This window comes from Ochotona curzoniae, unplaced genomic scaffold (genome assembly GCF_017591425.1).
Source record: "Ochotona curzoniae isolate NIBS_2020 unplaced genomic scaffold, NIBS_Ocur_1.0 contig_1014, whole genome shotgun sequence".
NCBI lineage: Eukaryota > Metazoa > Chordata > Mammalia > Lagomorpha > Ochotonidae > Ochotona > Ochotona curzoniae.
The window spans coordinates 41,825,224-41,841,876 of record NW_024464920.1 but is presented as its reverse complement, the minus strand read 5'-3'; the positions used below and the strand labels follow the sequence as shown (position 1 = coordinate 41,841,876).

Sequence of the window (16,653 nt, the reverse complement as noted above, 5' to 3'; positions counted from 1 at the left end):
CCTAGGTGTCCATTCCCAGCTCTGGGGTTGTTCTCCACAGAGTCTGACTGCCTGGCTGACTGCCCTGCAATTGCTCAATGCTCTGGGTGGACATTCAAGCCTTGGCGTTTTTTCAGAGGCCTCTTTCTGCTCTTCCCTTCTTCCCAGGCACCTGCCAGCTGCTAGAAGTGCTCCTGTTCCTGTCCCAGGCACCTTCCACATGCCACCCCTTCTATCTTGCCTGGCTTTCTTCCTCTTTTTAAACCTGGTCAAGTCTTCTGTCCATCCCCACAGCTGTCCTATAGTAGGTGTTTCATAAAACTTGGCTACTATTCTAGAAGCCAGGCTGTGCACGCGCTGGACCTGACTCCGCTGCTGTGAGCTGGCTGCGCCTGAGCCCAGTTTCTGTTTAGGACTTGCGTTTTCCTGGTAGGCCTGGCATGTCAAAGTCCAGAGTTTTTCTTCCCATTCTGGAGCCACTGGGCTTCTGGGTAAAACTGTCTGGCCAAGAGAGCCAGGCTTTCATTTTTCAGAAAGGAAACCCTTCCCAACTGGTGGAAAATAAGCTTTTGCTTGGTGACTAATAATATAAACACAGACAAGATTTCTGGGTTTATAAATAACGGGTTGTAAAAATGCCCAGGGGGAAGCAACCCGTTTTGCTAGAAGAAAGGCCAGGAGCATTCCTATCACCTCTCTGATAGTGACCTTAACCATGGCAAGGAGCCGGTAGGGAGCGGGGAGGTCAAGGGTGCGGAAACCGGTCATTTTTTAGGACAAATTCCCAAGGCCTTGCTCTTGTACGTTATAAATCCTGGGCTATTCTGGAAAAATAATAGACGGTGTCTAAAGTCCCTTCCTGTGAGTCTGCAGCAGCTACAAGATGTTTGAAAGAGCCGTGCTGGCGGGGAGAAGAGCAAGGCAGGGTTCTGTTGGGCCAGAGCTGCCCAAGAGGCAGATGCGACCGTTAGGAGAGGAACTTCTGTTCATTCAGCATGGGCCAAGCCCCATGCTGACAGCACTAAACCCACGACCAGCTCACCGGTCCCCTGTAGCTGCCTCTAGCACACAGTGGCATTGTATGATTTGCGTAAGCTGAAGAGGAATACAGTAGCTGAGGGCCGGCTTACAGAGTGGGGGATGGTGACCCAGAGCCAGACCTGGCCCCCTTGGGGTAGTTCTCTGATCCGGCTGCCCTGCTGACCAGCCCTGCCCATGAAAATAAGAGGCTGTTTTTATCACTCAGCTCTCATATCATTTAATCCAGTGTTTCCCATGGCATTCTGGGTAGCAGTAGGAATACCGAGGTGGCCCAGGAAGCCAGCAGGACACTGCGGAATCTACGTTGTCCACGGTCTCTCATTTCCCCAGCATGATTTCCTATGTCCGCTCATGGAACCCTGCCTTTCTCCAGGATATCTTGCAGGGAGTGTGTGGGGGTGGGGCGACTCCTCAGTACCTTCCCACAGCAGTCAGCAAGGGGACCAGAGTGAGGGCCGGTCGGACCTACTGAGGAGCTTGGGGAACTATTTGTCCTATTGAGCTGTTATTGAGCTGAAGTGCATTTATGTCTCCGTGGTACCAGACCAGTGTGTTACAAAGAGAAGAACGTGGGCACCAGAGCAGCCTTCTGACCGCTGGAGGCACGGGATGCATGCCTTCTGGTGGCCTCTCAGAAGTCCTCTGTAGTGTAGGCCTTGTTGACTTCCCTGTGCAAGTACTTGCCCTCGTTCTGCCTCCTCCCTACTTTAAAATTAGAAAGCCTTGCAGGTCACTCCATCACTCTCTGGGAGTGTGAGCCATGCATCTTGATGCAGCTCTGCCAATTCTCAAAGCTGATTGTTAATGAAAAGTGCATCGCAGGCTGCAGTCCTGGCGGGAGCCCCAGCCGCAGGGCACACCAAGGCCAGTAGACGCCGGAGCAGCCAAGTTTATCTGGCTGTTCTATCCTCTTCCTCCTCCTCCTCCTCATGCTTCCTACCAGCTCTCTCCCCGCCCTGCATTTTATCAGAAAGGTTTGGCTGGACTTGAAGGAGCCAAAAAGGAACTGGAGGGGCCTGGGCTTCTAGCAGCCAGTAACAAGGCGTGGGAGGATAGGGCCCCAGGCCCAGGGCAGGCTCAAGTTCAACTCAGTTGTTGAATGAATGTGTGTGGTTTGGTGCTAGGCTCTGGGGCGGGGACGGGGAGAGGGGTTGACCAATAATATCAATACCAGCAGCAATAATGATTATGAAATGCTTGTCTCCCATTAAGCATTTAACACCTTGCTTCTGAAGAGAACTGAACTCATAGGATATACACTTTATACTTGACTAAACCGAGCTCAGAGAGGACAAGTTAGAGGCAGGAAGAGGCTGCTCCAGGAGAAGCGGATTCCAGAATGACATGGTGAATTTTTGTTGCTCTTGTTTTTTAAGTTCTCTGCTTCCAGGTCGAGGAGGTGGAGAAATGAACTAGCAAATAAATGCCCACAGTGTGAAAGTGCCCTAAGAGGTGGAGGGAGATGGTGTGGAAACCCCTTCTGGGTTCAGTCTTGACTGATGAGTCGGGGCAGCTTTGGCTGATAGTGGCAGGTGATGCTTACAGCAGTCGGAGGAGCCTGGACGGGAAGAGTGATGTGGTCGTGTGTGAGATGCTGCGAAGCAACCACAGCTCTGCGGCAGGGAGCATGGGAGGTCTGCTGAGAAGAGAGACTGATGGAATGGAGGGAGGCAGGTGGGGGCCCTTCAGGGAGGTTTCCAAACCTGTAGACTCTCAGAAGGGAGAGATTTCAAAAGGGTTGTTACTGATTTTGTCTTTGCTGCAGAGACATCGTAGGTGGAGTCCCAGAGGATGAAACAGGTAGCAGAGGGGAGATTTGGGGTAGGGTGGTGCCAAGGACCTAGAGCTTTATCTCTGTGGCTTCCCTTCCTCGTGGTTGGCTGCTGGATGACTGTCTTGCACCTGACTTAGAACTTGGCTGTCAGAGCTTGGGGAGGAGAAGCACTCCTGGGGTGCTGGGGAGGCTGAGTGAAGAGCAAAGGTCCCCGTTGGAGGAGCCCGGCGGGGGACCCTAGCAAGCTCCCTCTCCCCCGCTGTGACCTGGCCCACACTGGGTGCATCTTCAGAGGGAAGCAACCTGATTGAGGTTGTTCAGGGTTCTTAACCACCAGCACCTGTGGTTTCTCGTTTTCCAAATGTGAAAATGACAGAAATGTACCTGATCATTGTGGTGGGATTTCAGTGAGTCAGTGTCTGTCAGGTCCTCAGAAGCTTCTGCGTACACTTGTGCATGCTGAGTACAAGTCATCATTAGCTGTTTTATTCAGAAAGCATTCAGGAAGTTGGAGTTCACTGGTTTCACTGAGTTTCTGCCAGGTGCTGGGATTTATCTGAGAGTGAACTAGACCCACTCTCGTTTACATTTGAGTCGGAGAGACAGAATGCGTGAAAACACAGAGTGGATGTGTCACCAGGCTGAGGAGATCCCTGGGATAGTGTAGGGATTGCTGGGCCACCTTAGGAACCATCGGGTTTTCTTTGAATGAGCTGGAAAGTCTGCAAAGTTTGGAACAAAGAGATGCCCAGATTGTATCTCCATCTCGGGGCAGGGTAGACCTTTGAAGTTCAAGGACCTGATCCATGGCGAATGGTTGCTAAGTGGTGCTTGTGTCTGTTATTATCCATGAAGTGGTCTGCGGGAGAGCTAGTCTGGTGGAGGGAGCTTGGTGGAGGGAACAGGGCAGGGGTCCTTTAACAATACAAAGGTATGTTCGGAAACAAGAGCTGGGGGAACCTGTCTTAGCACTCTTGGCATCGAATAGGCCCTCCTGTGTCCCTGCCAGTGGGTATGCTTGCTCTTCCCTCCGTGACATCTCCACCTGTCACTCCCTATCTAGTCCTTAGTGAGCTTTATTGCACAGACTGAGCATTTGTTGATGGCTGCTCCCTCCACAGTGTTCGAGAACAAAGACAAGATTGTGATCATCATGGAGTATGCCAGCAAAGGAGAGCTGTACGATTACATCAGCGAGCGGCGGCGCCTCAGCGACCGGGAGACCAGGCACTTCTTCCGGCAGATCGTCTCCGCCGTGCACTACTGTCACAAGGTACCCTGCACCTGGCTGGCAGCTCTGCCCTTCATGGCTTTTCTAGTCCTGCATGACTCTTTCTTCTCCTTCTAGAACCTGTTTTAGTTTTATTTGAAAGACAGAGTTGTAGAGAAGACAAACATACAACACATACACATGCACAAAATCTTTGAATCACTGGCTTATTCCCTAAATGGCTGCAGTGACCAGAGCTAAGCTGAGTGGAAGCCAGGAGCCAGGAACTTCTGGGTCTGCCACATGTGTTCAGGGTCTCAAGGACTTAGGCTATTCTGTGCTGCTTTCCCAGACCATAAGCAGGGAGCTGGATGGAAAGTGGAGTAGCCGGGATACAAACTGGCACCAATATGGGATGCTGGTGCAGCAGGCAGAGGCTTAGCTTATTATTCCACAATTCTGTCCTAATTAATTTTATTTTTCAATTTAAATTTCTATTATTATTATTACTATTTTGTGAAAGGCAGATTTTTACAGAATAGGAGAGATACAGCAAAGTCCTCCATCTGCTGGTTCACTTGCCAGATGGCCTCAATGGATGGAGCTGAGCTGATCCAAAGCCAGGAGCCAGGAACTGATTTTGGGTCTTCCATGTGGGTGCAGGGGCCTAAGGACCTGAGCCATTCTCTATTGCCTTCCCAGGCCACAAGCAGAAAGTTGGATGAGAAGTGGAACAACCGGGACATGAACTGGTACCCATCTGGGATATTAATGCTACAGGTGGAAGATTAACCTATTGTGCCAATGCACTGGCCCCTCAATTTACACTTTTGTGTTGAATGGTTTCACATGTACAGAAGAGTTTCAAAGGTAGAGAGTTGCCACATATACCTTCCTCCGTTCCCCTCATAGCAACATTGTACACAACTGTGATGTGTTTGGCAAAACCAAGACACCAACATTCCTATCTCACCATCAACAGCATCTCAGGTGGTGTTGGGAAGTCACTGGTTTTCCCACCATTGACCTATATCGATTCCAGGGTCTAGTTAGAGCCCTCGGTGCACCCAGTTTGTGTCTTACCTTTTCAGTTTGATATTTTAATCTAGACTCCCTTCTACCCTCCCCTCTGACACCTGCCTCCAGTTGCTGGCTGTGGCCTCGTTAGGCTGTTCTTGGTCAGCATCTTTATGCATGAGTACCTTCCTCTCCTCTGAGCCTTGTTTGTAAGGGAGGCTGCAGAAGTGGGCTCGCCAGGCGGAAGGTCTGGGACTTTGCTGTGAGCGGGGTACCCTTCCTCACCTACCTGCTCATTTCCTTGATTGCATCCTACCTGCTGGGATGGGCTCCTATCTCAACAGTAATGTACCCATCCCAGGTGTCTGCAGTATGGCTCTCCAGAGCTGTGTTCCTTTTAGCCATGATCGATGTATGTTGTAGTCAGCCTTGTACCCAGAACTGTCATCCCTACGGAGGTTGTTTACTTTAGGACCATATGACTCAAACCCAACATGCCATCTTCAATAGTGTCAGTTCCTTCATCCACATTGAGGCACTGTGAGGCCTTTGTGCTTGGGAGCTGTTCTGTTCTGTACATTTCAGAGTGGCTCTGGCGGTCAGGAAAAGATCCTTGTGCCTGGGTCCCCGACCCCACAGCCTGAACCCCTGTGAACTTTAGTTGACTACTCTTAGCTGACTCAAGAGGCATTCCTGATCCAGGCAATGCAGTCTTCTGTACTCAGTCACCAGGTACCACCTGCAAGCACTGCAGAATGTATTTTCATTATTGGGAGCACCCGAACACTTGCATTCTGCATGAAGGGTGCTGTTTTAGACCTATTCCATTTCATTATAAAATCAGCAGTCTAGGGCTGACACTGTGGCACAACAGGTCAAGTTACCGCTTGCCAGTTCCAGTCCTGGCTGCTCCCCCTCCCATCCACCTGCCTGTTGATGCTCTTGGGAAGTTGGCAGAGGAGGATGACCCAAGTGTTTGGGCTCCTGCCAGTCATGTGGGTCACCCAGATGGAGTTGTAACTCCTGGTGTGAACCTGGTTGCAGCCCTTGCTGTTTGAGGCCATTTGGGGAATGAATCAGTGATGGGAGATCTGTCTCGTCTTCTCTCTCTCTCTGTCGCTTTGTCTTTAAAGTGAGTCAGTCTTGTGTCTAGCACTGTGGTATAATAGCCTAAGCTTCTGCCTGCTGCATCAGCATTTCATAAAGGCAATGGTTCATGTCCCAGCTGCTCCATTTCCAATTAAACTCTCTGCTTATGGTCTGGGAAAGCAGTGGAGGACAGCTTAAGTCCTTGGGTGCTTTTACCCATGTGACATACCTTGAAGAGTCTCCTGGCTCCTGGTTTCAGTTTGGCTCAGCTCTAGCTGTTGTGGCCATTTGAGGAGTGAACCAGCGAATGGAAGATCTCTGTCTCTTCTCTTTGGACTGCCTTTCAAATAAAAACAAATCATAAAAGAAGCAAGAATGTAACAAGATGGACCAAGCTTCTCCTAAGACAAAACTGGATTAAGTCAGGTGCTTGTATTCCTTGTGTTTGATCAAGACTAAGTTTTGTGCATTTCTGAATTCAGAACAGTTCCCCAGAGGCTTGCATTAGAAAAGCATAGCAGAAAGACTTCTTTTCCTCTGTCTCTCTCTCCTTCTCTCTCACTTTCCCTCCAGCCAGTGCTTTGGGAGATACTAGGAACTGTCAGATGGAAAAGAAAATAAACAATACAGACCCAGTTGTAAACACATAGACGTGGAATGAAAGGAATCTTGAATGAAAGACATGAAATTCCTAGCCAGTTGGTTTGTTCAAAAGCGTAACTTCCACAGCCATTGCCCTCTGTGCTGAAGGATGTCGGAGCGCACTCCTGTTCACCTGCCCACTCCCAGATGGCCGGCTTTGCAGTCCTACTGCCCTTCTCGTGCCCATTGGGCCTGCAAGATGATTAGGTCTCGGTGCAAATAGGAGGCTGGCTGTTGTGCTGTGTGTGTTGGGCTGATGACTTGCCTGTGCACCTTTCGGCTTGGCTGCCTGCTTGTTCCCAAAGTCCAGTGTCCAGCTATACCCACAGTTGCCTGAATTGAAAAATCACACAGTGTGGTACCCACCTGCTTTGGTGAGGCCAGGGGCCACCATCTCTCACTGGCCTCCCGCCCCCCCCCCATTCGCCTTTCACCCAGCTCGGGCTCTGGGTGGAGGACTCTGAGCCAGAGAGGGGGGATTTTGGAGTCCTGCCTTCAGGTCACTTCAGAAATACCCTGCTGGCCCCGGGCCAGATGCAGGTCAGTTGCAGTTTCCTGGATTGGAATAAGGTCACTTTCTGGCCGGGGGGATGTGGGCAGGCAGGCAGACTCATAGACAGCCGGGCCGGGAGGCTGACAGCACGTGTCAGTAGCAGGAAGGTGCAGCTCTGCTTTCTCTGGGAATCGCATCCCAGACAGATGCTGTGAACCGCTGCTGCCTCTGCCGCCACTGCCGCAGGAGGATTAGGTTGCTTTCACACAGTAGAACTGCGTTCCAACACAGATCCCCCAGCTGTTTTATGGGCTCTGGGGGAGAATGGATTCCAGTCATTTTTCCCTTAACCACACAGCAAGTGACTAATGCTCTTCTGTCCCGGCTGGGTCGCTGGCCGCAGGGGGAGGGAAAGTGGGGTGTGTGTGTTGGGGGATGGGTCATGATAGTGAACTAGGGCGGTCCTCAAGGATGGGGCTGTAGACCACCAGGCTGACTCTCTCACCCCTTCTTTACCTGGCCTCCTCCTTCCTCTTTCCCATGCTCTCACTCCAGCCACCCCAGTCAGCTTCCTCTTTGTCTTCTCGTTTCAGAATGGCGTGGTCCACCGGGACTTGAAGCTGGAAAATATCCTGTTGGACGACAACTGCAATATTAAGGTAAAGCTCTGGCCTCGAGGCTGGAGACACGAGGAGGGGGCGGGCTTCACAGCCAGACAGGGACTGACCCGCTCAGGCCTGGCCGCCGACATGGGGCCTCCCTCTTGCTCTGGCTGTCAGCTCAGCTCAGATGATGAAGTTCCATAAGCATTTATTAGCACCCTGCTGCATATCAGATATTTTCCAGTGTGTTAAGGAGTCTGGGCTGCAGCCGCTGCCCTCGGGAGGCTCCCAGTCTAAGCGTCCCCACAAGAATATTTCCCACACGCGGTCCATTTCCTGTGTTTCGCCTCACACTTGTCCACTGTCACTAAATTCTATCTTCACACTCAGCCTGGGAGTTTGATACTGCCATTTGCTTTATTTCACAGAAAGAAAATGGAGGCAAAGAACAGTTAAATACCTTAGTAAGCTGTGGAGTTGAGGGTCTCTGACCCACCAGCCCAAGTTCAAAGTTCCATGCTTGATTTTATACCTGGGTTCCAGAGTATTTTATTTTATTTATTATTAATTACATTGCATTATGTGACACAGTTTCATAGACTCTGGGATTCCCCCAACCCCTCCATGGTGGATTCCTCCACCTTGTTGCAGTATTACAGTTCGAATTCAGTCAAGCATAGAGTCCAGCGTCTGATTGTCAAGATAAATTTAATGGTATCTTGGGGAGACTATCTCTGGTCTGAAGACAGAGCTGGCAGAATCTCGTCCCGACCAATTCAGAGTATTTTAGAGTGGACACCTGCTCTTTAGCCATTTTATTCTGTTACTCCCAGCACTTCCACCCTCTGAAGTCAGCCGTGGGATGGTGAGGATACTGTGTGCTGCTGGGAAACAGCAAGCCATGGGCTTTCCTTGGAGGGAGAGTATTATTGCTGGCTGCTGTGGGCGCTGGAGAAAGCTGTTGTGTCCCACAGGGTTCAAGTGTGTCCTGGGGAACATTTCCAATGTCCTTTTGATCACGTCTGCAAAATAAGCAAATTTGGTTTCAAAATAAACGGAGCTCCCTGCATGGGTTTCATTATGAAACGGCCTTAGCACTCCCAAGTGTCCGTGGAGACCTCCTATTGACTGCTTGTGACGTCTGTGCCATTCCCAGACAAAGCTTGGGAATGATCTTCTGTCTTCCCCTCTTGCTCTGGTTGTAGTTGCTGTTGATTGAGGGGTGTGTGCATGATGAAACAAGCTGATGTGGTGTCTGGGTTCTGTTGGAAGAGCGGAACACAACCTTTAGTCACAGTCGTCCTTTGAGGGGACTCCGGGAGCTGTGTGCTGGTGACCTCCCTTGCTTGCAGGCTTTAGCCATGTATTTCTGAGTAGTCTGTAGGGTACAGATGGATGGATGATCAAAACAGCTCTGTGTAGGGTAGGAAGTGAAATCTTAGGGTCTCTCTCCATATGTGGCCAAATGGCTGGATTGTGGTAGAAGGAACCCTGGCTTCAGTTATCAAACTCTGGGTCATATGAGTTGTTATGAGCTTGCCATTGAGAAAACCCCTGTACTATGAAATACCCACAGACTCACTTGGAGGACTAGAAGAGAGCTTGTCTGTGTTTTGACTTATAACCTGCCAAGGATTGTTTGTAGGTGAGTCAAGGTTAGAAGCAGTAAGCCTGGAATTGGATAACCTAACTGTTTGGTTGTAGGATGCCAGTTCCTGTCCCTGGGTGAATTGTTCTTTTTAATTTATTTCTTCAGTGAATCTTTGCTGAGCAGTTACTGCATGCAGTGGCAAATGTAGAACTTCTAGACAATGTTATGTTCAGAACAGTCAGTGCTTATTGCTATTACCAGGAACCTGCTCAAGTGGCTGACCATGGGTGAGGGAACCAAACCCAAACTCAGCTGCTCTGAAGGTGCTGGGGTCCTGGCCTTCTAAGGGTGTATGTCATTGACCTTGTTCATTTTCTCTCTAGATTCTTCCTGCCACCTGCCCCCAGAGCTCTCAAAAGGAAATGTAATCTTTACAAGGCCTGGAATGTGAGCCTGCTGCCTGGGGATTGGGTTCTGCAGTACAGTATGACCTCTTGGTCCCATGATGTAGTCCCAGAAGTGATAAGGCGCATAGCTTCCTAGCAAGTCACAGAATTCCCCAATGAGGGGAAGAATGGTTACAATTCTGAAAGCAATTGTGCAGGGGAACAATGAGGGCAAGAGCCCAGAAGAATGGCCCATTTGGAGGCTGTGCCTAGTAGCACTCTGGGCCAAGTTCTCCTTAGGATTCCTGTACATTGGATAGGGAGATGCCATATGAATAGAACATTCTAAAATTAAGATATTGATTAGATCTTAGGTCTTTCTCCTCATCTTTTTCTGGAGAATTTCTATCCTGCTGGTCACACACATGTACACACACACACACACACACACACACACACTACGACAAACATAAACCAAATCTCATTGTATTATAGGGGGCTCATATTGTGGTTCAGTGGAATAAGCCTATACCTGTAATGCATTCCATATTGGAGTGCTGGTTTAAGTACCATCTACTCTGCTCCCTATCCAGCTCCCTGCTGATGTTCCCTGGAAAAGCAACAGGAGATGACCCAAGTGTTTGGGCCCATGTGACCCACATGCCAGACCCAGATGGTACTGCTGGCTCTTGGCTTCAGCCTGGCTCAGCACTGGCTGTTTTAGCCATTTGGAAAATGAATCAGTGGATGGAAAATCTTTGTCTCTTTGTCGCTCTGCTTTTCAAATCACTAAAATATATTTCAAGAAAATTCTTAATTTTTCTCTCTCCTTGATCATGGATTCCTACTAAGGTTGGAGAATCCCAGAGCTTGAAAGAACCCGAAGGGTTGTTTCCCGGTCCTGCTTTTTAATGATTATAATCTAGAAAGTCTAAAATAACATGCCCAAGATCCCAGGGCACATGCTGCGTCTTGGTTTTCCTTGTGTGTAGGGTAGTGCTTGGCACAACTGTTTGATTGTAGAGTGAAAACATGACCAGCCAGGATTAGAACTCCCATGTTTGACTTCCAAGCCAATTTTCTGCCCATCATCTCACACCCAATCTAAAGGCTTTAAAAAAAAGTGTCTCAACTGGCATGGCTTTGCCTTCTGCCTGTATGCGCTCGGCTCTTCCTGACTCAGCGTTTTGCAGAGACATATTTAGCAAGGGCACTTGCTGACAAAGGCAGCCAGACACATGGCTGCAAGCTGCCCTCTGAGCGCAAGAGTGTCCCAGCCATCTGTATCTGGACCCCAGGGACCCTGGATGTAGATGTGTTTCCACTCACTGGTCATAAGCTGCCAGTTCCTCCCTTGGTACCCCCTCTGGTACTTTGCTACATCCGAGTCCATCTTCTGTGCTTCAAGAGTAGAAGACTTTGCCCTGGGGAACCTTGTAAGTAATGCTACTGGTTTAAACTTGTCATGTGTCACTGCTGTTGTGCCATGAACCGTGTAGCTTGCTCCTCTCCCTTTCCTTGCCTGATGTTGATTTGCAAGCAACACATCTGGCATTTAGAAAATGATTTATCTGGCCACTGCGAGAGGGTGTGGCTTCTAAAAATACTCACACAGTCAGGCGGCAGAAAGAATGAGAGCAGTGTGCTTCTTGGGGTTGCATTCCATACTCTGCGGAAGCCTGTCCACTGAAATAGCACCCGGCAGAGCATTAATTTGCAATTAATAAAAACGAGCCAGATTCACATCCCACTCTTTGGGAGAATGGAATGTGGATGATTCCCACAGAAGGCTCCTGTACCAACGCTTGGCCCCGAGAAGACAGCCAACCTCCAGGGCCAGCTGACCCCGGCCAAGAGGGCTGGGAATCGGGTGAGCCCCCAGCACCCAGAGGACAGGGGCAGGAGGGGAGTGGCCCGCTGCCCCCGATGACAATGAAAATGCGGCTGCTACGGATAAGAAAAAGAAGCTTTCAATGGCCAGGGTCCAGATGCAACAGAAACCTCTGAGGCTTAAGTAGAGCCACCCGGGATTTGCTTTTATACATGTGAGAACGCTGCATTCATTCACTCATGTACTAATTGATTCATTTGCTTGTTCAGTTATCCATTTGTGTGTGTCCAGCCTGTGCGGGGTCCTGAGAAACGCAGGGAGGTGTATAGTCTGTACAGCCTAGGCTTGGAGATCAACATTTCTTTCCAACCCAATAGACTTACCTTTTCACTCTATTTCCCACACACTAGAGTGCCCCTATATAAACCAAGCATGCCTACATTCACTCACCTCTTCCTGTACTTATTTCCAAGATGATAATTATTTGATCACACATATATACCATGTTTCTGCTTGCCCTGGTCGGGCTGGCTGTGTGCTGGGGATTTGGTAGTGGATCTTGGCACTCAGAATCTAGCAGTTGTGAAGCCAGCAGTAGCAAGGAGACTGGAATGGAGAAGCGAAGTATATGAGTCCCTGCTGGAACTCCTGGGCCTTATGTCCCTTGAGGGGAGTCTGCAAACTCTAATCTTTCCAATGTGGGGACATGTTCCCAGGCCTAATGATGGACCTGGCTATGTGTCTGTGGCCACTGGACTCCAACAACTGACACCTGTTCAGTTCTACCCTCTGCCAGTACCACCCGCATCTGCCCTGCATCTAAAAGTGTGTGACACACAGCCCTGTTTTGGTCCCTGCTGCAGTCAGCCTCACCTTGTGTGCCGGCAGCTTTGGAACGGCTATGCCCAGGAGACTGTCCACGTGTTGATGGGGGCTGTGAAGCCAGGCTGCCAGTCGTGTGTGCCAACAAGCTGGCCACAGCTGCTCACCACTGCCCACCATCACCCCAGGAAGAAGCCCCCAGCTTGCTGCTTATAGGCCATTTCTTGTCCTGGTCTTGAGTAGGTAGGAGCTCAGATCCCAGCAGAGGGAAGCTGGGCTCTTCCTTTTACTCCTCGTGTGGCCTGCAGCCTTTGCTTCTCGACAGCTGGGGCTTGGGGCTGTCCCAGGTGAAGCAGCTGCATCTGCCAGACCGGACAGGAGCTGTGTGCGTGGCTCTGTGGACAGAGCCCCTGTCCTCCAGAAGCCGCATGTGGTAAAGCCCATTTCCTCACGTTTCACCTGGAAAGCCACAGCCCTGCTTTGTGGAGAGCTGTCCGGCCCAGTCAGCTCCTTGCCAACCCCTCAGGCAAGCTGCCTGGTCACTCTGTACCTTGGTCTCTGCATCTACAGAATGGGGAGGCTGAGGGAACACTTGTCCTGGGGTGGCTGGGAGCACTGAAGGCCTGACAGTGCTTGGCCTGAGGTGGAATGGAGGCTGCTGCTGTTGCAGGTCCCCGGGCTGCAGAGCACTGCCCTGACCTTTGGCCTTTGCTGCCAGAGCCGGGGACAGGGCTCGCAGTGCTCACGTCCTCTCAGCTCAAGATGTGCTTGTTGTGTCATACTTCAGATCGGTCTTTCCCAGTGTGGGTTGTGGAACTAGCCTTGTTCCAAAAATCCTTCCTCGGCTGTTTCACCCACTGTTTTTATTTTGTTCAAGTTGCTTTCAAAAGCAATATTGATTTTCTGAAAGAATCCCTTAGGGATTGCCATAAATGGAGAAGCAGGGTCACTAGGAACCCACGGCTGGTTGCAGCTGCAGACCAGGGCATGCTACGGGCACACTTGTGCCCAGTTCTGACCTTCTCCTTGACCTAATCCAAAGATTTGAGAGGGGCTCAAGAAAGCCACAGTGATTCAATTACTTAATTGCATCAAATTCAAGGTTAAGAGTCACAGTTTTTAGGGTCAACTCAGTTTAAAGATCATGATGTTCACGAACCATGTGGAGTTACAGAGAAGCAAATGGTTGAGATCCACATGTGTGCCATCACTGCTATGAGCATTGTCCTTTGAATTGTTTAATTTTTGCCAGGTCACTCTAGCGGGCAGCTAATCTTTTCTATCCCCATTTTATGGATGGATACACCAAAGCTTTCAGAAAGTCTTCCTTTCTTATCTATAGTTATTTTGACCTCTGTGGTGTTAAATCTTTGCTCTGAAACTCAAGTCTGAGTGGCTGAAGACTTGAGAACCCTGTGTGTGTGTGTGTGTGTGTGTGTGTGTGTGTGTGTGTGTGTGTATGTATGTCTAATATTGCTTTCCAAAAGCAGTGGCCAAGAACGAAGGCTGCTCTTAGTCTATTCTTGTGTCAGTGGCAATGACAGTTTCACAGGGAGGGCCTGGGAGCATGTGTCCCCACTACCTCTGTCCTGGCAAAGCCAGGGCCTCGTCCACTGCAGGCTGAGGCCATTCCGTTCTGCCCTCTGATCAACAGGGCACACTTCATAAAGCTTCCAGCCCACTTGCTGCCAGCAAATCAGGGGCCTTGATAAGAACGTGGAATTCAGAGCAATGAAGTGCCACATGAGCCCCTAGAATGTGTTTACTGAGGGCGGTTGTACACCAGCTGCTTTCAATGACATTCCATTCATTCAGGGACGACTTTCATAAAATAGGCTTATGGTTGGGACTGCATTCTAAACAGAGCCACCCTGGTGTGTGGGCTGGACTGTTCTCTGGGCATGTGACTAGCCGAGACTATTTAAAAGCCTCACATGGAAATCAGCTTGGGGAATAGCAGAAATGTGCAAGGCTGGCTCAGGCTGCAGTAATGTTGGCTCATGACTCAGGGGCAGTGTGGCTCGGTAGTGTGTTGCTTGCCAGATACAGGGCTTTACATTGCTTCTTGTTTTGTGTGTGTGTTTAAAGCTATGTTCTTAACATTTATTTCAAAGTCAGGCTGCAAAGAGAGATCTTCCATTTGCTGGTGCACCCCACAGATGTCCATAATGGTCAGGGTTGGACCAGGGCTGAAGCCGGTAGCCGGGAGTTTCTTCTGGGTCTCCTACATAGGGGACATGACCCAAGCATTTGGACCATCCTCACTGCTTTCCCCAGACTCGTTAGCAGGGAGTTGGATAGGAAGAGGAGCAGCCAAGATGAAAGTTGGTGTCTCTATGGGGTGCTAACGTTGCAGGAGAGGGGACTTTACCCACTACATCATAATGCCATCCCTCTTGCACCTCTTTGCAGGTAGATCTCCTTGGATGCATGGCCAGCCTCAGTTTCCTCATCCGCCCAAGGAAGTTTCAACAAAAGTTGTGGCAGAATATCTGTCTCATTAAATGTACCATTTTAGCCATCCCTAGGCCTGCAGCTCAGGAGCATGAGCTGATGAGCTGTGCTTGTGTTGTTATGTAGATGCAGTCTGGGGCCAGGCCTGACAATTGGAAGTTGTTCACTAAGTGGCATTTACATTTGTGATGATGGATTTGCATTGTCTGTGAGTGATCTGGAGCTTTTAAAACTTCATGTTTCTTCTGGTGACAAGTGTCCCTGTGTGGAGAGGGACAGTGCTCAGCAGCGAGTGGTGCAGACCCGAGGGGTGGATGTGGCACTTGTCCGTTGCCTCGGAGTCTGGGAGGGAAGACACCCGTATATCAGATGTGCTATAATTTATGGGAAAAAATGGATTAGTGTGTGACTTTTCAGAGACCCTTCATCTGTGTACATATTCTTATATATACATGTGCAAGTGGTGCAGTAAAAGGCGAATGATGAGCATGCTTTAGGAAACCAAAGAAGAAAATGAGTGCCATTACAGAAAGGTTAGGTGAAACATTGGCAGGAAATGTGAACATTCTTGAGGAGGTGGTAGAACGTTCACTCTGCAGACGTGGCCAAACTCTGGATGGGTGCTAACGACTGTGGTTGGCAATCAGTGGCCCTGTTGTGTTGAACCATCTTTAGCAAAGACACAGGACTAACAAGAAAGTGGCCATGCAGCCAGCAGACCCAGCCAGGGGCCCCTGACCCACTGCGTCCGCTGTGAATTGATCCAGCGCCCCAAGATCTGATTGGCTGACACAGCTCTCTGCATCTTGCTTCTCTCTGTAGATTGCAGACTTTGGGCTTTCCAACCTGTACCAGAAGGACAAGTTCCTGCAGACGTTTTGTGGAAGCCCACTCTACGCATCTCCTGAAATTGTCAATGGGAGGCCCTACCGAGGACCAGAGGTGAGCAGGTCGCCTGCTGTGTATGGGAGAGAGAGCACGCAGGGGAGGGGGAAGACTGGGAAGACCATATGGAAAGGGCAAGAGATGGATCAGGGAAATTCTAAAAAACTCAAACACGCAAAAAGCAAGCAAAGCAAAATGTCCTATGTGATTAAAAAGCCAGCATCAAACACCTGGAAGAAAATTCTGAAGATCCAGGAAAGCTGAAAGGAGAAAGTTGAGTTACCCACAATCCTCTACCAGAGGGTCAGCACTTCACAATACCTGTGAGCTTCCTTTGAGGCTTTGGGCAACGTGAGCTCTCCATTTCAGCAATCATTGAGATCAAGCTCCTCAAACTCGTGCGCATATGCATGTCTCACCTCCAAATGCATATCGTGCTGTTACAAACTTAGAATTGTGACATGCAAACATGATTTTTAATGACAATATAATGTTTCATGGTTCGAATATTGTATTTCACACTGGCCACAGACTTTGGACACTCGGTCTTCTCTTGGTATATTAACTAAAGAGGGGACAAGCAAGGAAACGGAGAGCCCCAACTCTGCAGCGACTGTCTCATATGTACTTGACGACATGTGCTATTTTGCGGAGGAAATAGTCTGCACCCCCCAGAAAGATTTTAATTGCACCTTCTAATTCCTGAGAAATGTATTTCTGTACATTCCTGAAGTTTTAGGGGAGATATGAGTACGTGAACATTTTAATTTGAAAGTGGATGAGTTGCAAATGACTACTCTGTTAGGGAGAAAAAAGTCTGTTTACAGAGAGAGGGGG

At 49.5% G+C, this 16,653-nt stretch overlaps 1 protein-coding gene across 1 annotated transcript in view; it reads left to right on the top strand.

Moving 5' to 3' along the window:
- The window catches only part of NUAK1 (NUAK family kinase 1), a 59,952-nt gene that overhangs the window by 38,859 nt on the left and 4,440 nt on the right, over positions 1 to 16,653 (top strand). Inside the window, exons 3-5 of the mRNA XM_040990968.1 lie at positions 3,916 to 4,067; positions 7,839 to 7,904; positions 15,754 to 15,873. Of these exons, the coding sequence (XP_040846902.1) occupies positions 3,916 to 4,067; positions 7,839 to 7,904; positions 15,754 to 15,873 (338 nt within the window). The remainder of the gene's footprint in view (positions 1 to 3,915; positions 4,068 to 7,838; positions 7,905 to 15,753; positions 15,874 to 16,653) is intronic.